We start from the raw sequence: 22,200 nt of genomic DNA on the forward strand, positions 1-22,200 counted from the left end.
CTGTATACATGCTGCAGCTACAGAGCCGTGAAGGAAAAAGAAAACAACACTGATGACAGGGGTAACCCCGGGGAGGCGATGCCACCGGGGCATGCCGCTCAAGAAACACAGGTAGGAAGCCGAGAGCTGCATGCCAGCAAGCACAGCCTGGGCGCACATCAAAGTAGCAAGTATTTCAGGATGCCCAGAACTTTAAATGCTCCAGCTTCAAGCCAGCCAGCACCTCCTTTGCAAATGACTCTTCCCACTGGAGGCTGCTGAGGTGTAGGGCACAGACATTGCTGAGGCCACGGCAGGTGCCCAGCACGGCTGGAAGAGGAAGACAGATGCCATCGCTGTCAAGACGCCATCCCAAATAGCTGCTTTAAGAAGCAGCAGACAAGGTCCTCCCAGCCCCATGTTAAATGACAAAAGCCCAGGGGAGATGGCTGAGAAACCCTGGTCGGCTGTCCCCAGTCCATCATGTGCAAGAGCCACAAAACGATGGCAGCTTCCTGGGAGAGGGAGTACACCGTCGTGGTTATCTATCTGTGTTTGGGCTGAATTTCTGAGAGAGGCACAGAGACAAAAGTGTGTGTGGGTGCAAATAATGATGCTGAGGGCAAGCAGCCTGCCCCCCCTGCAGAGGGACAGCAAACAGAAAATAGAGTGGGAAGATACAGGTGCTGCTGCGATGGCAGGGAGGGAAAATGGGAAAAAACAAAGTCTGCTTTTGGACAAAAAGGTTTTAGGCTATTTTTTTTAAACTCCTCCTTGCTTTTACTTAGAAACTTCAGTAGGATTGTTTGGTCCTTAATTGAAAGGCTGGGTATGAAATACAGCCATAGCCAGCGCTGCCACCAACTTTCTTCTTATCTGCACCGGTTTTAATCCTCTTATACCCCCTCCACGCATACCCCAGTTTTTACTTTCTCAGACTTCTGGTTTGCTTTCATGAAAAAAACCAAAACAACCCAAGAAACGTATCTTGATAAGCAAGCTTATTTTCAGGTGGGTTCCTGAAGTGAACTCGGGAAACGTGGATTTTGTTCCTGCCTCTGCCATCACCTTCCTCTAATCTCTGAACAAATTTTGCTTTTGCGGTTCCTCGTTTGCAGAAGCCTCCTCCCAGACTGAGACTGATTTTGGGAGCAGGGTGGGGGAGGCAGGGGATGTGACCGCCCCCTGCCCCGTGCTGGCGTGGGCGCCAAGGATACCTCCTGGGAATTTGCTGGCAGCCACCAACGCGCTGTGATTTCCACAGGTCACGTCCTCATGCTAGACTCTGCGTTGGGTAATTACACATAGAATTTACCTATTTCATGCTTAGTTGCACAGGCACAAACTTTTGCTCCGCTCCCGAAACAGCTATAACCTAGCAGCAGAACTTGTGTTACTACAGGCAGCTCTCCCAGTCCTGGCTTAACTCCCTAGGCTCAAATCTCAGCCACTGTCTTAACCAGCCATCCCCTCCTGGGAGAACCCACGGAGCCCAGCAGAGGAGATGCAGGTAATGCACGAAAGGACAACGTCAGCCCACGGCCGACTTGTGAGCTACGGGCTCCTGGGCTGGGAAATGACACCTCCAGAAGAGAAATTCAAGACCCACCCGCAGGCTCTTCTGCTGAAAAAAAGCTTTGGCCAGATTCATTTAACTGAGGAGGGCATTTTTTGTGCGGTGAGCACAACTGTTTAACTAACTGACTGTACCTACTTGCAGTTCTGGAGCCAGAGCTGGAAGACAAGCTCACAAACCCCCCTCTGAAATCTCCTTCTCCTAAGAAGTCTGCCTGTGCCCCCAAACACAGCGGTTTCTGAATCAGCTTTGATTAAACCACATTTGCCGATTGAATATTTGTTGTTCTACCGCATTAGCCTGTAATAATCTCATTTACACACACATCTCTAGGAAAAAAAAAAAAAGAAGAATTTAAAGTTTCAAAGAAAGAGGGGAAGCTTTCTATACATATTGTTTTGGGAGGGACCTTGAATTTAAAAAGTTTCGAGCAAAACAGCATTTTGACCAGCTCTCCTAGAGTCTCTTAATACTTCCTTATTACAAAGTATGAAGTCATCTTTTACAGGTCATTCTGACGAGAAGCTTAGTAATTGCCAGTTTAAAAAAAAAAAAAATTGTTTGCTGTCAAACTGTCTGGGGAGTTGCCTAATAAATTAGCTTTTTTTGCGGTTCTCCTATTCCGAGTTTTCCTTCTGGAGATTTACATCTGAAACAGAATCTCTGCACTATTACCTTAGAAATATCCTCAAAGTAGCTGAGAGAGGGGAAAATAAGTCACAACAAAACCATAAAAATCCACATGCTTAAGAGCTAGGCTTTTTAAAAATTATTTCTTTTTTCCCTTTAAATCCAGCACAGCTTCCCATTCTCCCTGTACCAGGGGTATTTAAGATATGAAATAATGTGTGAAAGAGAGAGGTTTTTAAGTAATAAATTTCTCAAATCCAACATCCTCAGTTCCAACTTATTTTTTAAGCTGAATGGCAGCTGTGCGCAGGAGGAAATCGGGCAGTAAAGAACAGACACAAAAACAATGCAGCCACGCTAGTGTCAGAGGGGCAGCGAAACAAAAAGCTTTAGGGGCATTCTTCAGGATAAATTATTTTAATTGCTTATGTTTTTCAAAATGTATTTCAGTGCGTTCGATACATATGGCCGATTTCCTCAACATCCTCAAAAGCCCTCCCATCGCCGGCTGGGTGAGCTCACTTTTCCCCTTGGTGCCGATCCCCGGCAGCCTGGAGGGGACCCGGGCACGCTGTGGGTCGCCCCACCACCCTGGGCTCCTACACCTGACCTTCATCCAACCTGCTCGCTCCCAACCCGCTCCCAAAAGCTCCTCAAGAAGCTGAACCTGCGCATATGTTTATATTTGAGAGAGGAGGACCTGTTATATGAAACTGCAGCTATAGGAAAGGCAGTACAGGACTGGTGGCAGGTGGGATGGAGCGCAACCAAAAACGCAATTACCACTTGTAACTGCAGCTTCCTAAACCTGATGCGGCGCCATCAAACTTCACAAACTAGAGACCCTAAACGAATCGCTGGATCGTAGCATTTTAACAAAGTAAACACATTTGCGCCACCGGACACAGTTTATCTGCATTTTAGCACATCGCCAGGGAAAAGGCCTTCTCCCCAAGCACTGCCTGCATTTGACAAGCGTTGACACCTATAGTCGTCACCTCCATATTGCACTTTTTTTTTAATGCTATACAAAGATTGCCAATGCAAGATTTGGGGGGTTGAAGAATGATCAAGGCAAGAAGATATGCCAAAACTGGGGAGAGACAACAGACGTTTACAAAGATAAATCTCTGAGGCAGTTCTGAAATACAGAAAGAGGCAGAAAATTGAAGAAATAGAGCCTTGTAGCATAGCTAAGTGACCAGTAACTGAGACAGAGCATTGGCTCCGAGCAGCCACTGTCTCTAGGACCCCAACTAAGAAATACAGGGCCTACAGGGATAGCTTTTTAGAGCTCACCTCTCTACACCTCTGAGCCAACAAAACTGCCCAACAAAAGCCCCACGTTCCCGTTCCCTGTTTTTCTGGATATACATGATGAATCACATCGTTTCCAGACTGGTTTTCTTTGGATAACCCCTGCATCCCCGTCCAGAGCTCTGTTCAGGTCAGCCAAGGGGGAAGCTGGAGCTGCCATCAGCTTCGTTCGAAGCACCAGCATTTTCAGACAGTACTTTGTGGCAAATACGTGCACGAGATCAGAGGCTCCCAAGGGACTTCTCCCCCCTGTGCGCCGGCCGGGGTGAAGCAGACCTGCCCGCTGACTCGTGCGGCACCGTTTGAAGCACAGGGCTAGGGTACTGAAAATGCCTGGATAGACAGACGCCTTTGGGAATTAACTGCTCTCCGGCTTGCCTAAGAACTCCTAACCAAAGTGATTCTCTGGTTTACATGTTACAGCTGGTGACAACAATACATTTATTTTTTAAGTTAAACTGCCCATTTTATAAATATTGAATCAAAGCCTGCTAACATTACACTTGTAAGTTTTGCTGACTAAGCTCACCCTATTGATTTTATGCCTCAACCTTACCTACACCCACAGCCACTTAAAGAAAATAAACAAACACCAAGTCGACCTTTCAGCTTCATGAAAACGCTCTTCTACACAAGGAATATGGTATCTTTGAAGATACCAGGCAAAGATATTCCAGGTCCTTTATCTCCACCTGAAGCATGAGCAAGCACCGCCAGAAGCCGGGGAAAGCATGCCACTTCTCCTCAGGCAGTTCGGACCACTTTTCTTCCCCTTTAGGAGAACAGGCAATCCCTGGCCGATTAGCACAGTTGGCGCACGTGTTAACTCCCTACTGCACTTTTAGCTCAATCCCAAAGATTCAATGAATACATTTTTATTTAAGTGCTCAATCACTTTCTTGCTGAGAGGACAGATTCCTTTGAAGTGGGAAACCCAAACTAAATAAACATATCCACAAGATCCAAGCCTCAAAATAGAAGCCATTGGCTTGGCTAGATTAAGTTATTCCGAATGCAATTTTCTTAAGTGAACCTAATGCTTATGAAGGGCCGGAGTGACAGAGACACTAATCCCCAACTGCCCAGGCAGGAGCAGCACGCCCCGCAGCTGCGCCACCTTCTCCCCAGCGTCCTGCAAGAAGGGACCAAACCCGACGGCCAGATGAGAACGGTCTTCACGCCAAACATGCCTTATGGCCAAAAGCAGCTTAGCGATAGCTGCCTGCTAGCGGGGACGTGGGCAGTTTGGGGTAAATGGGAGTCTTTTACGCACAACTGGAGCATCATGGCACGTGGCTCCCCGGCAGCAGCGGGGAGGACACACACTGAGGACAACCTGACCCACAGACCACCCGGTTCGTGGCAGCATTTCCCTCGGACCGGCCAGGCGCTGGATCGGCCTTCATCCGTGCGAGAGCAACGTGGGAGATCACAGCGGGCCACACGACGCACAGAGCTCGGGCTGCAAAACGTTCAGTGTCCGTATTAGAGCGGACTCTTGCACACGTGTCTTCTTCTGAGAGACGCAGACAGTGTTTTACTGCTAGCAAAAAAAAAGCACATGCCTCTAATGGGACTTCAGAAATATTACAGCAGCAGTAAAATGCTTTTGTGTGGGTTATTTCCTTCCCGTATCAGGAGTTTTCCCTAACTACAAACAGAAGTACTCGGGAGGACCCAGGCCTGCGGTACCCAGGTTTTTCGATGCCTGCAGCCATGCAGCGTTGCAAGTATCTGGAAAAAGTCTTTTCCTCTTTTGATGCCTGAACCTGTGGAGCTTCAGGCTTTCTTCTTCAGCCATATCCTCCCTGGCACTCGCAGCCCACAACAAGCTATTCTTATTAACAGTTTTTCTGGACTGGCATTAAGTTAGAGAAGAGGTGGCACAGCACCAGAACAACAGGAATGACATTTTGCTTTTAAACCACCTTAAAATGGAAGCGGCAGCTCCACCTTTTACAGTTTATATCAAACTAGCTCCTAGATATGTAGGAAAAAGGAGATTTAGGACATAAGCATACGCACATCTTGATATACAAAAGCTCCACGATCCGCAGAGGGTGGGGTTTTTGACTACACTTCCATTGAAGCCACGCACATGCAATTGCTGCCTCTGGACTGAGACAGGAAGAGAACATTTTATTTCCCCCTTGCTCATTCACAATTAGACAGATTTACTAATTGCATCACCCTGACAAGGCAGCAAAAGCAGAAAGGCTGTTTTCTTCAGCAGTATGTGCCGAAAGACCATGCTGATGATGGGCATAAGACTCTGCCTGGATGGTGCCATCTTATCACGAGCAGCCAGATCAAGCTTTGGACAAAGCCAACCTAGAGGCACCGCGCTAACTCCTTCTGCCCCCTTTTCCAAACAGAGAATTCATTTCACTAAGGGGAAGAAAGCAAGCACCACCCAAACTCTGCCCACAACCTTTCATGGCTTGAATTTGTGTTTCAAGGAGACCTGGCTTGTATCTTAGCCTGATCAGCTGTGACGCTTGAGTCAGAGCAGCTGACAGACGCGTTTGCAGCAGCGAGGTCCCTCTATTAGCGCCGAGCAGATTCCTCTTCTCCCCCGGTTCTGGCATTTGGTGCGACTCACTGAGCCCCTCAGCAAATAGCAACAAAATTCCTCCCTGTGCAAACTCGAATAAACCCCGGCAAGTTCTGCTTCCATAGAGTCGGGAAGCTTTGTGCTCCTCTGCACCTGATTTTGAAGTTATTTAAGGAGCTAATCGGCACCGTTTGACTTCATTGAGAAGACGTGCGCCACGCAGGGTACAGCGGCAGACCCTCGGTGCTGCGTGAGCAGCTTTGGCTCACCGAGCCCCTCGGCTGCCCGTGCAACCCCCTTTCCTCAGGCACGGGTCTGGGGCTGCAGGGGGAAGAAAGAGACGTGCGACAGGACCACAGCTGCCCATGGCCCTCAGAGCATCCTGCTCCGATGCCAACCCAGGAATCAGTGCAAAGCTTTCTGACGGGTGATACAGGAGCAGGAGCTGAGCCCCAACATCTGTGCTACAAAACCCATTTCGTATCAGGCCAGGGAGCTTTCAGCTGACCACGGCTCCCAGCAAGTACCTAAAATTGCACATTCAGCAGAAGCTGACTCTCAGGAAAAGACAATATTATGAAAAACCAGGTTCGTGTCCTTCTGCAGCTGGATACGCTAGCTCTAACACTCCAGTACATTCCTCTCAGGGTCCCAAAAATTCCCCACAAGCAAGCGAACAGCAAGATGCAGCTAGGGAAATAAATCCCTCTTACTGAGGCTTTGTAGCCACTCACTCTTGCTATTTCTACCCTCATCCCTCCTCCTGACCGTATTATTCACCCAATTTTTCCTGGGACGTTAGCTCTTCAAGAGAGGAGCTATATCCATACCCCTTGCCATGCAGAAGCGCACAAGGAATATCCAAAACTTGGGCGGAGTAGGGGGGTCCTGCGTATAAACCTTGTTCCTTGTGTTCAAACTCTCTTAGCAGAATTTCTCATCATTTTCAAATGGATATGCTGTGTTTTGCAAGTAGCTGTAAGGTGTTTACAGATTCCATCCTCCAATCTATTTCACACCTCCAGCTGCTACAAAGAGACAGTTTAGCCACGATGAAATAACCCCAGACTCCAAGAACAGATAAGAACAGGCAAAAGGGAGGTTGCAGAAATCCTCTATCTTCCCACAGAAAGTTTAATTCATTGGGAAAGAGGGAGGAACAAAGACAAAATGATTTTCTGGATGAATTTAAGACACAAAGAAATGATTCTTCTTCAGTCACCTCCTTTGTCCCCACGTTCCCATCACACAGACGAGAAAGGTTTGCTACACCAAAGCTAGCCTTGTAAATGAAAAAGCAAGAAAAAACCCATACATGTTAGAAAACAAACAGCTGTCTCCATCTCCCATCTTCAGTAGCCCCACGACACTGAGAAACCACCAAAAGATATCTCGAGCACACAGGATGCACATTCACCAGGTGTTACTGTGGTTTTAATACCATCATGCCACTTCTCCTGTAGCCACCCAAACCAACTGCTTTGCTTTTTCACTTACCCAGCTATCTGATAAGAATTTGTACTGCGGCGCAAGGCTTGTACCTGAACTTGTAATTAACACTCTTCTGCTCCTACAAATCTAACTTGTGAAAGGCAAATCAGTTGCCAGTAAAATAAAAAAAAAATAAAAATTTTTAAAAAAAAGAGGAGGAGAAGGGAAGATGAGACAACTCTAACAATAGCAGATTTAGGAAAATTTTAAATCCTCCTCATACGCCCTGTCCCCTCCAAAAGCTGCACTGAAATTACACTACAGTTTTCTTCTTTTAAGACATGTTATGTCTGACTACAGATATGTATTTTTAATTTTACAGAGCAAGAATGTAAAGCGTATGCCTTTTTTTTTTTAAAAAAAAGGCGGGCTTTTTCCTACATAGGTTGGTGAAAGTAACTTTTTTCCCATTCCAAGAAACCTTTGCTCTCTCTGCTCTGTTGTAGCGAGCCGAGGCCGCCTCCATCAGAGATGGTCCCCTAGGTCTGGCCGCCTTTCCCCAGGGGTGCATCCCCCGGGGCAGTTTGCAGGCAGCCGGGTCCTTCCAAGGGTCTGCAAAGGCCGGAAAAAAAGATTCAGCGCCCCAGGGCGGCTTTTTAATCCTGCCTAACACCTCCAGGCAACAGATGCATCAACAAGAAGCGGCTTTGTCATGCAAATGGCAGGGACCAGGTACACACTGCAGGGCTGCTCCACGCACAAATGGCCTGGGACTGACACCCCAGGGAGACCTTCACCTCCAGAGCTTGCTGATCCTTGCCCCCCACGTCCCCCCCCCAGCCCAGGCACGTCCCCCCAAAAAGGGGAGCAAAAGCAGACCCGCGGGGCGGCGGTTGGGACCCAGCAAAGGTGAACAGGCAGCAGCGCGCGACGCTGGAGCTGTGGTTAGCTGTGAAGCGAGCGAGCGTGTCATCTCCTGGATGCGGCGTTTTGATCTCGCGCGCATTAAAACCCAGCTGTCAGCTAGGAGACTAACAAAGATTATAGTTCAATTAAACAAAAAAATTATTTAATAACTCAAGCGTGTAGCCTTGCGGTTAAACTGAAAGAACTTCAGGCTTATGTCAACATTGCAGCCCTGCAACAGCACTATTTTACCGAAATAGTGGTGCTGCTCTAACATGCAAGAGCAACACAGAACTAAATTAGCCCCTCAGATGTTCGGCGGGCAGCTTTACAATTAGAAAGCAGATGCGTTTTCCCTCCCCTCCCCTCCAACATACCCACATAGGACGGTTCCTCAAGTACCTGAGCAGACAGCCTCTGCAAGAAGCCGATATTCTGGGGGCATTAATGCCCATCAGTAAAGAGCTGCAGCCCCACAGCATGCATAGGTGGACAAAATCCTCAGTGAAAAATTAAACTGGATTTTGTTGCTCAAAGTCTTGCACCAGCACTAGGGACTTTCTTGGGAAGGTAACGTGGGAAAGAGGGGGTAAAAAAAGGTCTGAAGTTTCCTGGTGCTCAAAGGGGCAGAGTCTCAGTGCCCTCTGGAGAAGCTGCATCCTTTTCTCCACGATACATCCGAACTGAAGTTTTCTGTACAGCAGCGTTTACAACAACAAATACCAACAGACCATGGTCATCGTGCTTCACCCTAAATGGCTGCAAGCCTCTGAACTGTAATTTCTCCACAAACAAGGTCCTTTTTAAAAACAGAGCTATAGAAAGGAATATATTGCACGAGTTTTTGCATCTTTCAAACACGAATGGTGACACAGAAAAAGGGCAGATCCGTGTGTTTCCCAGTGCCAAACCGCCCTGTTATTCTGATTCCAAACATCCACTAATTTAACACGCTTTGCTACTTGTCATATTACCAATACGGACTAGGCCCCCTTTTTTTGTTTTTGAAGTCAAAAGCTACAACCCAGAAGAAAAATCAAGAACACTGGAGAGCAAAATAATGCCAATTGTTTGACAGAGACCGCCAAGTAAAAATCTAAGAGCCAGTAAGACAGAAAACTGCTTTATAACAGGGAAATAACAGCATCCAACTTCTCATATCACAGCACACACAACTGCAGCAGCATTTTTTCAGCAGGATGCCTATAAGCAAATTTGTTTCCCACTCCACTCTGGTTCTACTAATATAATTTCCACAGCTCATTGCCTCCCCATTGCTCTATACATAGACCAAGAGGTTTACAAAAACAGATGGGACTTGACTATCCAAAATTAAAAGTACATTAAAATCCATCAAACGTGCATCTACACCAATGGAAACAGAGGGACCAACCTGGAAGAATCAGTGCCCACCGCAACATAAAGGAAAGCTGTAACTACTGCGTCACGGTTGACATTCATTCCTAAACAACCATTTCACAATTTGTGGCTGAAGACACAGAGTATGTTTCAAAGCAATACTCCCAGATACATAAAGCCTTCATGCAGAGCAACTGATGGCAGAAATAAGTATCAGTCAGCAAAGAGCAATGCCATATCTGAAGAAAAAAAAAAAAAAAGAATCCAATCTTTTCATCTTACTGACAAGCAACTTCAGCAGTTCTGCTTCCAGCCCTCGATTTTGCTCAACAAACAAAGAGTTAAAGCCAGAAAATTCACATCTGTCCCAGTCACTACAAAGGCGGCATTTACATCATTCCGCCATACATTATCCTACAGTCGTAAAGCAGGGTTCCCCCCCTCCCAAAGCCCCCAGCCCTGTTCAAAGGACGTCAGACACTGCAGACGTTAATCACAGCTTTTCCACCACAACTGCGACCAACACCTCTAAGAACTCTCAAACTCCACTGGACGGAGGCTCTGAACAACAGAAGCACAACCTTCACCGTAACTGAAGCTACCCAAAAAAACCCTGGCGTGAACACACACTGCAGACCGAACAGGAGGAAACCCAGCTCGCCAAAAACGGTCCTTGGAAGAGATAACTCACTGTTCTGGGGATGGGTGGCGACAGAGATCCATTAGGCATGTACGGGTCGTTATTCATATTTGGCATCATGATATACCCAGAATAACCAGAGTATGATGGTCCCTTGCTGTATAAGCCACTGTCTGGATGCTTTCCTATGGAAGAGGAAACAATGATTACATTATTCCCCACATACGCATTTCTTGTAAGTTAGAGCACTTAAACAGGTACTGTGCATTCATAAAAATGTTCTGCATGCAAACGTTTCCTTACTCATGGAAATTACCTCTGACAGAAAGTGGTCCGCAGCAATTTGCAATAACATTTTTTTAAGAAGAGTTAATTCTTAAAGGAGCAAGTACTCTCCATGAGGAGTTCATGCTTCATATATGGAATAGCCCCAGAGTAACCAATTTATTTTGCTAGTCCCTGTTCAAATCAAGGCAGAAACATCAGCAACGACATCACATTTCTCAAGTAGCAGTTTTCCCCCATTTTATACATCCCTCTAGGATTTGTGGATTCAGAAGTATTGCCAGTATGGGTTTCCAACATCATTGTTAGGAAAGGGAGGAACAGGGCAGCGATAACTAGATATAATCATTTCCTTCTCTCGCTGAGCCACTGTGTGCAGCAAACAATTCATTCTGGCCACGCTCACCGTGAACAATTAGAGGGCAGGGGCTGGCTTGGAAGGAGACCCTAACAATTTGCGGGGGGTGGGGGGAATACATGAACACACGTGGCACTACAGTCAAGAGGGAAGGTAAGCGAGGTAGGCTATTTTGTAGGAAAATAAAGAATTTGGGTCCAGGTCCTGCAAAGCAGAGTGACCAGGTCTCCTACCTATATGACCATTGACAATGATACTACTCAAAGGTGAGGTTTTAAAGGGATGCAAAGCTGAGAAGAAAACAGAGCTGACCTCCTCCCCCTCACTGCCCAAATGCTACAAGCATAGACACTATTGCTTTTAGGCTGTTTAATGACCAATTTGGAGAAAGATTGCCACAGAGTCCCAGAAAGCACCAGGACTGAACTGTGTCTGTCTTTATACAGAATTTATGATCTGGTTTAGTTCGTGATGATAAGCATTTCATTTTAAACATAACTTCCCACCCTTCACAGCACACATTCTTTGTACGCGTGTCCAGCTTCCTAAGTCATATTCAACGAACTCTGTATTTTCCTCTGTCCTCCTCCATCAAAATTAACCAGCTGGTACATTAAAAAAAGCAAGAGGTCTGTTCATGCTTAGATTTGGAAGAGGAGATTTAAGTGACAGACTTTGGCTATGGGGAAAAAAGCACAGAGTTTCTGAACACACACAACTCAGCTGCACTGTATGAGTGAAGAGATAGATGTGTTTAAACTGATATCCTAAAAATAGTTATTTCTTCAGTGAAGATCCATTTGGCCTACTTATCAGTTTCTAAACAACTGAAATACCATTTGGTCACTCAAGATAAACGTGCTGCACATTCATCTCCTTTTCAAATGCACTTTGAAAGCACCCTCGCATCCCCCTTCTCCAAAGAGTACTAAATTTATATTTCTCAAAAGAAACCACGCTCCAGCTTGAGGACCGTGCGGAGGCTCACAGGGGGACTAAGAGGGACAATATGGCAAGACAGGACCGTGCGCTTCTCACCTTCCTCGGGGTGCTCTCTGCCTTTATCATGGTAGGAATCCTGCGCTTGAGTCTGCCTGGAAACCTGATCGCAGGGAATCCACCATCAGAAAAGAAGAAGAAAAAGAAAAGTCATTGTATGGATGCTCATTTATCGATCACAGCGGTACAGCTTCTTGTAGAAAGAAAAAAGTTAGGGCAAGAGATAAGCATCTTTCTTTTCCCTCTTTAGTCGCTTGGAAGGCAACTGTACCAGAAACGTTTGTGTGAACGATCGTTTTATGACAACGTTAATAACTATGAGGCTTTGCAAAGCGTTTCTAGCAGAAGCGCCCTACAGTTAACGAAGGGAGCTTATTTCTTGAAAATATTTGGAGCTTCCGTGGTCAAAACACTCTTGGTAAAAAGATACCAAAAATAATAATGAAAATCGACTTGCCCTTATTACTAGATCTTTAGGGGGGAAAAAAACAACAGCAAAAAAAGGAAAGACAAGGAAAAAAATACAACAAAAAAAAGCAGGTTCCCCGCTCGCCCTGAAGTTGTTTTAGCGTCGGGAATTTCTTCCCAAACAGTTTTATGCAAATCCTTTAAAGAGTTTACGGCTAATGCTCCGACCCCGCTGATTTTACCGAAGAAATTTCATGGCTGCTTGAGGTCTAACACCACCGCACCGTCGGGGCACTCGCAGGAACTTTCTCGTTCCGGGCCGAAACGCGGAGGGGGCTGCATCCCCCCACACCCCCCCTCCAGCCCACCCCGGGCGCGGAGGGGCGCGGAGCTCGCCCGGCTCTGCCCGCCGACCCTCTCGAAACGGGAGCTGGGATGGAATTTTTCTTTTTTTTTTTTAGGGGAAATTCGGAAAACAGGGGTTTCCCCGGTGCCCCGCCGAAGCTCGCTTCCCTCCCTCCCTCCCTCCCTCCTTCCCGGCGGCGCCCGGAGCCCGCCGGCATCCCGTGCCCCCTCCGCTCCGCGCTGCCCCGCGGAGCCCCCGCGGCCGCGCACCTCGTGCCCGTTGGCGCCGGGGGCGATCTCGGACTCGTTGACGAGGGAGGACTTGATGTCGGCCAGGTCGCCCTCCTCCTCGGGGTGGCTAATCTCGGCGAAGATCTTCTCCTTCTGGGGGTCCCCCTCGTCCTTGAAGGGGATCATCTCGTCGGTGGCGCAGAGCTCCGGGTCCCCCCCACCGCCCCCGGCCCCCGGCAGCTGCGGCATCCTCACGGCAGCGCGGCGTCTGCTGCGGCCGCCGGCCCGCCGCGGGAAGGGGAGCGGGAGCGGGAGGAGCAGCGGGGGGAGGAGGAGGAGGGAGGAGGAGGAGAGAGGAGGAGAAAGAGGAGAGAAGAAGAAAAAATCCCGTGAAGTCCTCGGGGTTGCTCTCGGCAGCTGGAGACCCCTGCCCGCCCGCCCGCTCCCTCGGGGCCGAGGTACCCCCGCTCCCGCACGGCACCGGCCCCGCGGGGAGCCTCGCCCCGCCGCGCCGCACGGCCGGAATAAGTCGAAATACACCCGCTTGTGTCCTGCCCGCCCCCAGGGACCGCGCCGGGGACCGCCCCCAGGAGCCCCCCCCCCCCCGATCCACCCACCCACCCACACACCCCCCCAGGGCCCGGGCTCACCCTGGGGGTGAGGGGACGCGGAGGGGAACGGAGCCCGCCCGAGTTTCGCCTCCGAGTGAAGTTGCCGCCACCCGGGCGGGCCCGAGTTAAAATGGCTGGGGGGGGGGGGGGGGGCCGGGCAGGGGGAGGGGGCGCCCCGGGGGACGGGGACGGCGCTGCCCGCGGCGCGCACCCACCGGGCCTTTGTCCGCCGCTTCGGCCGCGGCTCCGGGCACGGCTGGGCTCGGCTCGGCGGCACCACGGGGGGCGGGGGGGGCGAGGAAGAAACAGCCCCGGGAGGGAGGGATGGAGCAGGCGGGGAGAGGCGCCCCCCCTCCCCTCCCCGCTTCCCTCCGCGCCCGCGGGCAGGGAAAAAAGTTGCTGCCGCGGCGCCTCCGCGCCCCCGGCCGCCTCCGCGCTCAGCGCCCGGCCCCGGGGCCGCCTGCCGCAGCCGGCGGGCGCGGCGCCCCACGGGGGGCGGCAGTGGGGCGCGGGGCGGCGGCGGCGCAACTTCAGCATCGCACCCGCCCTCCCCTCCCGCCCTCCCTCCCTCCGCCGTCGGGGCGGGGCGGGGGCGGTGGAGATGAAAGGAGCCGCCGCCGTGACTGACACCGCGCCCGGGGCGGGGGGGCCGGTCCGCGGGGGCGCGGAGGGGGCCGGGGCCGGCGGCTCAGGGGGGAGCGAGTGCGGGGCTGCCCCCGGGCAAACTTTGCTCAGGCTGCGCCGAGCAGCCCCTCTGTGTGTGTGTGTACGTATACACGCGTGCGTGCGTGTGTGCGTGCGTGTGTGTACATGTACATGTGTGCGTGCATGTGCCGCACCGGGGGGGGGGGGGGGGGCTGCTCCGGGGCACTGCCGCTCGTCTCCCTCCCCAGCCAGGATCCCGCCGAGGAGGGCACAGGCACTCTCCGCATCCCCAGGCAGTCAGACCTGCTTTTTTCAGGGCTGCTTTGTTGAGACTTCCCCTTCTCTTGGGGGGGAGGCGGGGGTGCTGCGGCCACATGGCGCTGCTCGGGTAAGGGGAGCGGGAGGAGTGTGCGAGGATTCGCCCGGGCGCTGCCCGTGCCCGCTTCGGACGAAGGGCAGAATTAACCCATCGCCATTAAATCTTACAAACGCCCGGCAGAAACGGGTGGTAGCCCCCGAGCGCCAGGGAGAAAACCAGCCGAGGGGAGCTCGCCCCGGTTTCAGACCAGTAAAGGGAGCGGGAGCAGTAACAGAGATTCACCCCTCGCCCCGTCCCGTTCCTTCAGCAGTCGCGCTGCCCCGCTAGCTCCCGGGCGACACGGCATCGCCCCGGTGCATGGTACACATACATTAAAAAAAAAAAAATCCAAACAAAAGCAGACGCTGCGTTTGGGAAACGCCAGGATCCGCAACTTCTTTTATTTTGCGAACGCGATGGGCGCGCATTTTGCAGGAAACAACTTCCCATGATTTTGGCATCGGAAAAGTGCGCTTCGTGTTTTGCACATGCCCCGCGAGGTTGCTAAACCTTCCAGCGTCGGGAGACGGAGAAACGGGAATATGTGGATGCTCAATCCGTTTTCAGCAGATGCTGGTCTCGGCGCGGCGTGAGGAGCGGCCGGCGCGGCGGCACTGCTGGCTGGGACACGGGTGGGCTCAGCCCGGCTGCCCGCACCGCCGCTCGTGTCTCTGCATCATTGCCCACGAACGAGTTATTAAAATCCAGCTGAGAAATGAGACCCGCCAAACCCCGAGAAAGGGAGCAGGTAGTGGGAAACGGGGGATGGACTTGTCAAGTCGAACAAGTGCGTAAAATAAATAATCGAGAAAGAAAGAAATTACAAATGTAAACCCTGGGAAGGGGCTTAATTGTGCAACGATCCCCGGATGGAGGGAACCCCCCCTCTCCCGAAGGCGGCTGGAGAGAGGCGATCGTGAAGCGGTTGTTTGGAAAAACGGCAATTCGGGGATGGTTTGTGCGCGGAGATGCCGCCGCATCTCTCCCGCCCCTCTTCCCTTCCCCGGCGCTCGGCGGGCACCGAGTTCCCGGGCCAGCGGAAGGTGCCCCGAGCCGGTCCCTTTCGGAAAAAAAGCCCTGCGGCGAGCGCCCGAGCGTTGCAGCCCGCTGCCCCCGACGGGGCGGCCCGGCCCGGGAGCCGGCAGCGCGCCCACCCGTCTGTTTCATTACCGGGTCCCTCTGGAAAAGCAGCCCCCCCCGCCCCTCCGCCGTCCCGGGGTCTCCCCCTTCATGTGGGCTGGAGTTTTTCCCGGATAAGTTTTTTGGTGGAAGGATTTTGAAGGCAGAAAAGGGCCGGGGGTGGGGGCGGCGGGGCGGGGGGAGGTGGAGACCGTCGTGATTTATGACAAGAGGATAAACTCAGGAAACCTCAACTCCAACGCCAGATTTCACTGGAGACAACACAAAGCTGTCGCTTTACTCGCAGTTCGTGGGGCTGGGGAGGGGGGCACAGCCCGGTGGGGGGGGTGTCCACACAAGGCCCGAGGTAGGGGGTGCCCCCCGGTGCCCTCGTCCGCGCCCGGCAGGACCCCGCCGCCCTCTCCGCACCGCCGGGAGCGCGCCCACCGCCGTGCCCGCTGCCCGTCCGCACCCGGCTCCGCACCGGCTGCCGCGCGGCTTACTACTTTAACAGGGTCTATTTTTGCGGTTTAGGTGCTGGGGTTTTTTCTTTTCATTTTTAGCGTGTTTTGGTATTTTCGCGTGGGTTTTTTGTTGTTTTGGGTTTTTTTTTTCCATTTTGGGCGGTTTTACATTTTAGCTTTTTTTTTTTTTGGTCGTTTGAGCGGGTTTTGGCGTTTTAGAATGGGTTTTTTTCTTTCTTTTTTCTTTTTTATTTCAGCGTTGAGGGGTACCGCACTTCGAGCACCCCCCGACAGCCAGCCCGGCTCGCCCGTCCCCGGGGAGGGAGAGGCGAACAGGGAGAGGAAAACCCGCCGTCAGCCCCGGGGCGGACCGAGCACCGGCGGTCGGGGCAACGGGACGACACCCCGCAGTTTCGGGGGGGGGCTGACCGAGGAGAGTGGGGAACCGGGCTGCCCAGGAACGAACACACACAGACACACACACCCCCGGGCGCAATACGCGGGTAGTGGGGATACAACACCGAACACCCTCGCGTGCAAAGCGCCGTCCGCCGCCGGCGCCCCCTATATAGGGGAGGGCGGGAGCGGGGCGGGGCGGCGGCGCCTTTGATGTCCCGCCGGCGGCCCCTTTCATCCCCCCCCCACCCCCCGGGCCCTTTGTGTGACTAAATTTGGCAGGAGCATGGAGGCGCGCCAGGGCGCCCACGTGTGCGCCGAGCTCCCAGCTGAGCGGGCAAGGGTTTTCTTCCGGGTAAGGAGACAGCGGGGGAGATCAAAGAGTTTGGGGAGCTGGAGCCGAAATGTGCAGTGGAAATAAAATAAAATAAATAAAAAAATAATAATACAAAAAGAAAGGGGGGGGGAATCCTCTGGCTTGGATGTATGCCAGCCAGGAGGCACGGGGGAGAAGGGGGGCTGCACGCATGGTGGGGAGGGACCAGCGGGAAGGAGCTGGTTTTCTCCGGGAGGGAAAAAAAAATATATTTTTGCAAAGGGGGTTGCAGTTATTTTCTGAGAAAAAAAACCCCAAACAACAAACACAACAAAACAAACCAAAACCCCAACTCTTTTGTTTAAAACCACCGGGCTGTGGAGCCAAGCGGGCTCCTCCTGGAAGCGCTGCCCGACGGCGCGTCCCTGCGCCCGGCCGGGCCGGGGCTGCGCGGCCCCGGGGGGAAAACTCCTTTATATTGACCGACAAACGAGCAAACGGCGACAAAAAGCCCCCCTCCCGCTCGCCCGAGAGCCCAGTGCCAGTTTGGAGGGAGTCTTTCTAGGCAAACCCTCCGCGGGTTTTTCTCCCCCGCGGGAAATGTCGAGGGTGGCCCCCCGAGGAATGGGTGCACTGGGGGCGGGAGCCCTTTGCGGGACCCCTACGCTGTGCCCTGCGGCTCCCCGACAGGCACAGGCATGCGCCCCGCTGCTGAGGTGCACCATGACATTTTATGAGCTGTGAGGTGCATGGGTGGCAGAGCTGGGGTGCGGGAGGGGAGCCCCGGGGGACCCCATGACCACCCTGCATGCCCTGCCTGTCCCAGGCCTGCAGGGATGGCCACCGACCTCTGGGCTCCCGCTGCTCCCCCAGGACTGCAAAGCACAAAAAGGATGTCAGATTTCAAAATCGCTCAAATCAAACTTTTACAGTGCCTTTTCAAGTCAATGTGACCAAATTATGAGTGTTCCCTGGGTCTGTGTTTGCCACCCTATTTAGATAACATCCATAATTTATGTGCAAGTTGAATATACAGGCTGAATTCCCAAGTTCCTTCTGAAGCAAATAAATCCTCCTCCATCAGGACGTGGGGTGAGCGGGGCCTGAGCAGGGATGCGACAATTAGCCCTGGGCTCTGCAGCGTTGTTGCTGCGGTCTCCCGCACGCTTTGCTGCTGTGCAGCACCACCGGGGAGCCAGCCCCGGGCTGCCTCAGGATGCATGAAGGTATTTAGAAATACAGCCCTGTTCCTTGCCTCTAAAACAAGGATAATACTTCTAAGCCTCTTTTTCACCCTGTGAGAATAAATGCGTTGTTGTGTGTAAGGGCTCGCGTGCTCCTCTGACAAATGCCATAGGAAAAGCTGTAAATAACAGATCTGGATGGGTTTTTGTGCAAAACCCAAAGCGCCCTCACTCTTGTGTTGTACCAGGCAGACAGTCCCTTTGGCAGTGCAGTCCCTTTTCAGTGCTATTACTAATGTGGGCTCCAGATAGCTGGTGTGGCTTTGGACTTGGGTCCAGGTTTGGGTTGCAGACACTGACCTACAGCCCCATGACCCACATCCAGCTGCTCATCGGCGTGGGTCGCCCTGCTGTGGTCTCCAGATGCTGCTGGGGCTGTGGGGTCCCAGATGTTGAAGCAGTGATGCCGGTCCCCGGCAGCCCCAGGGGGATTTAGGCAGGGGTGGGGAGGATTTCTCACCACACACATCATAATTTCCCTCATGGTGGCTCAAAGGGCTTTTTTCCAACAGTCCGTGGTTGGACAAAGTCAAGAGGAAGCTGCCGAGTAAAGGGAAAAGCTCCGTATTTGCTGCAGATTTGTGCTTTGAATGGAGGAAAAAAACAAATAGGGAATAATGTGTGCTGGTTTTGAAAACTCAGTTATTATGAGTCTTTACGAAATGTGGACTCATTTTTTAAAATTATAACAAAGGGCATTTTGGCTATGTTTCTAGCAGCTATATCAAAGAGTAACTGCACTACTCATTTAAAGCTACTTTGAAAGAGATCACATGTAATAGGTATTAGGATATTAAGAGTGTATATGTGCTTTTTGCTTTTTAATTTACACATCCAGCTTTCCAGTTCTGGGATGCCATTAATGTTCTTAGCCCAGAATTACTCTATTTAAAGAGCTAGGTTTTCTTAGTCCTTGCGACAATATGGGCTTTATGAGATTTGAGTGGGCAAATCTCACCAGCGCATTTTTCCTGTAAGAGCTTTTGTTTAGAGGAAGGCATTGGTGGCTCAGATCTCACGAATATGTTGTTATCTTATTTTGAGATTTAAATAGTTAGCAGTTCAGGGGCTGCTTGCTTCTTTGTTCTTTAAGCACAAGATAAAATACAGGGAAAGTGGCATAGTTTATTCAAATAAATGGTGACACGAAGTAGCTTGCGAACTAACCCTTACATCGAGTAGTGCCATTGCAGGATTATTTCTGATGACTCATCAGATCAGATAATCTGCAGTGTGTAGATAAAAGGGGAGGCAGGACCTAGAGTCACAACCAAACCCAGAAAGCCACGCACGGGAGAATGCAAAATGTGAGGTTAATGCTGTATTAAAGGTAAGACCTGAAAAGACCACAGCAACGTGCTGCCCCCCAGCAGGGATTTTTAGGCTGGGATTTTTGAAAGGACCAAAGAGATGTTCAAAGGCAGTAGAGTACTACATCCCTGAGGGAGCCTTTGAAAATCCAAACTTTAGTAGTTTTGTTGGACACTACATTTATGAGAGATTCTGGCTGAAGAAGTGTGTTTTAATTGCAGAGTAGCAGTTTTGCCCATTTACGTCAACATTTCCTACTTTCTTAGAGGGGGAAGTTCTGCTCCTGAACAAATAAATGTTATACGTGACCCAGAACGGATGAGATTTTCTCCATCCCCGAGAGCCAGGATGCCGCACCCGGGGGCAGTGTCTGTGGGCAGGTTTTCAAAGGCCCCTCCAACCGAGTCCTGCTTCTGCTCCTCCAGCTCTGCACTCAGAAGGGCCAGCGTGCGTCTCACACTGCGGCTTCTTGGATGCACCAGGGAAAGGCACCGAGGGGCTTTTGACAGGGGTTTTGTGCATGTGTCATTGGAAGCCTTACGCTGAAAATGTTTATTTCTATTGGTACTTGCTTGTACAGTGCAAAATTAGTATCTGTAGTCCCAGAAGTATGTGAGGTGCTTTGTGCAGAAGTCATCCATCTACAAAAGCCCTTGGCATGGCTATAGGTAGGCCGGTTTTGGAATTCAGCATAAACCAATTGATATATTCTGCCAAATGTATAACGAGCATGCAGAGCTGACTGGGCACCAGCATTTCCTCCTAGCTTTTGAAATGGTGACCATTCCCTTTCTGTGCTCCCAACGAAATCAAAGCATCTTGTAATCCCTCACTTGTTTTTAAGTGACAGTAGTCCTCTGTGCCCCGACAAATATTGCTGGCAGAAGCCTGGTAGCTCCAGACAAGGTCCTTTGAAAGAGGTGGGAGGGGAGGGAGGCTCCGCGGGCAACTTTCCAGCGGCAGCTGTGCACTAACGGCATGGGAGTGTGGGAGGCTTCTCCCGGGTTAGTAAGACAGTTCAGCAATGCGGTGAATGTGTGCTCCCAGTGCATGACTCCTATTTACTTTTTTTTTAATTCTCTGACCTCTGTCTGACCAAGTCCGTTGCCCATACGCAGCTGGATGCGGAGGGGGAACAGCAGCCGGGCTGTACCAGGGATCTCGCTGCGCTCCTAGAAGTGCACAGCACTCCCCCGGGGGAAACATTTGAAGCAAGTAACGAGGTGGCGAATTTTCCTTCTTGCTGAGGAAGTTATTTGGAGGTGGGTCTTATTTTAAAGTACCATCTCTTGCTTCCCAGGGAGGTAACTGCCATTAATTTGCCCAACAGAGGTATTGAACAGTAACAGCTGAATGCCAGTCAAAGGCAGTGGTGTTTGCTAGGGAAGCGTCAGAAGAAGACAATTAGGAGTTTGCAGGAGTCTGGGGTATTGTTCAGAGCCTTGTCATCTCAGCATCGCAGCTTCATGATTTTGGGTCTGGTAATGATCCAAAAATGTGTGTCTTCATGGTGACTGGAAGGCAGAGAGGCACGGTGTATGGAGACAGCAGTTAGGGCTCACCTTTCGACAACGAGTGAGATCAGTCTGAGTTGCAGCTGGCCACTTCACCTTTAGCTCCGTCCTCCTTTGCGTGGGTCTCATGGGCTACTGTGTGTGCATCCTGGGAAAATGGGCGGTTTCGGCTTGCAATTCAGAATTTCAGAAAGGCTGTCTAAGGCTGAGGGAACTAAAGGGCTGTGAACAAAAGTCCTGCAGGCGTGGCTGGGTTGTCAAAGGAGGGCGAACATCACGTACGAGGAAGTTTGGGTCAGACCTTGACTCATAATTGTGCTGGAGCAGAGACCTACAGATGAGACCCTGAGCTGAAGAACAGGGGGATGACAGTAAGGACAGCGTGGGGTAGAGGAGAAAACCGTAAGTGAATGGTTGCACTTACTGTCACAAAATTCCCCGTGCAGTGCTGGCCTGAGTCTCTCGGACCACTCGTGGTTCCTGCTGAGTTCAGCCAGAGCTGTGGGTGCTCAACCCCCCTGGGAGTCAGCCCAGCCTAATGAGGAGGATGGTTTCTGCCCTGCTGGAGAAGGGTAGTGAGGGAGGGACCTGTTGAGACTGGCCAGGCGACTTGCAGAGGGTAGAAGTCAGACAGGGTCCAGATTGTGGCTGCTGTTGCTCACCTGCCAGGTCAGGCCGTTACGCCGTGATTGATCAGCCATGTTCTGGCTTGCACATCTCGGCAGAAAGCCGCGCTTTCTCTCCGGTGTTTACCTGACCTCCTCTCCTGCTTTGTGCTGGCCAGAAGGAAGGAGTAGCTGCAAAGCCTGCGTATCTGGGTGAACCTCCAGCAGCCTTGCTCACCCAGCAAGGCTCTTCTACAAAACAAGGGACTCTAGTTAGCAATACTCTTCTGGGCCAAAAGATATTAATAACTTTTACTAATTTCAGTACCTTTTTACACAATGCGTAATTAAATTATGAAGCTCCTTGCCATAAGATGTTATGGAGGCTGAAATGATGAATGGATTCAGAAAAGGATTAGGCAAATTCATTTGGGGTATGAAACGTGACTGGTCGGATACAACCTCCAGCTTAAAAAAGTCCCGGAACCTTCAATTGCAGACAGTCCTTCTTGGCAAAGGGAAGGTAATACAGCAGAAGAGTGCGTAGTAGGAAACCAAAAACTGCAGAAACTGACCCAAGCGCGTGCTGTGATGGGAAA

The 22,200-nt window shown here is 51.1% G+C and overlaps 1 protein-coding gene across 7 annotated transcripts in view; it reads right to left on the reverse strand.

The window, feature by feature from the left end:
* The window catches only part of LEF1 (lymphoid enhancer binding factor 1), a 69,292-nt gene extending 55,242 nt beyond the window's left edge, over positions 1-14,050 (reverse strand). For 2 of the 7 annotated variants that reach the window (XM_054824650.1, XM_054824648.1), the window contains exons 1-4: positions 13,845-14,048; positions 13,058-13,286; positions 12,074-12,137; positions 10,444-10,577 (exon numbers count right to left, since the gene is read on the reverse strand). In XM_054824650.1, coding sequence (XP_054680625.1) covers positions 10,444-10,577; positions 12,074-12,137; positions 13,058-13,267 — 408 coding nt within the window. In that variant the 5' untranslated portion in view covers positions 13,268-13,286; positions 13,845-14,048. Of the gene's footprint in view, positions 1-10,443; positions 10,578-12,073; positions 12,138-13,057; positions 13,399-13,668; positions 13,765-13,844 lie in introns of those variants that run through there. The other 5 variants (XM_054824643.1, XM_054824649.1, XM_054824645.1 and 2 more) reach the window with 5 other exon arrangements.
* Positions 14,051-22,200: the final 8,150 nt, after the last annotated feature.

This window comes from Grus americana, chromosome 4, assembly GCF_028858705.1.
Source record: "Grus americana isolate bGruAme1 chromosome 4, bGruAme1.mat, whole genome shotgun sequence".
NCBI lineage: Eukaryota > Metazoa > Chordata > Aves > Gruiformes > Gruidae > Grus > Grus americana.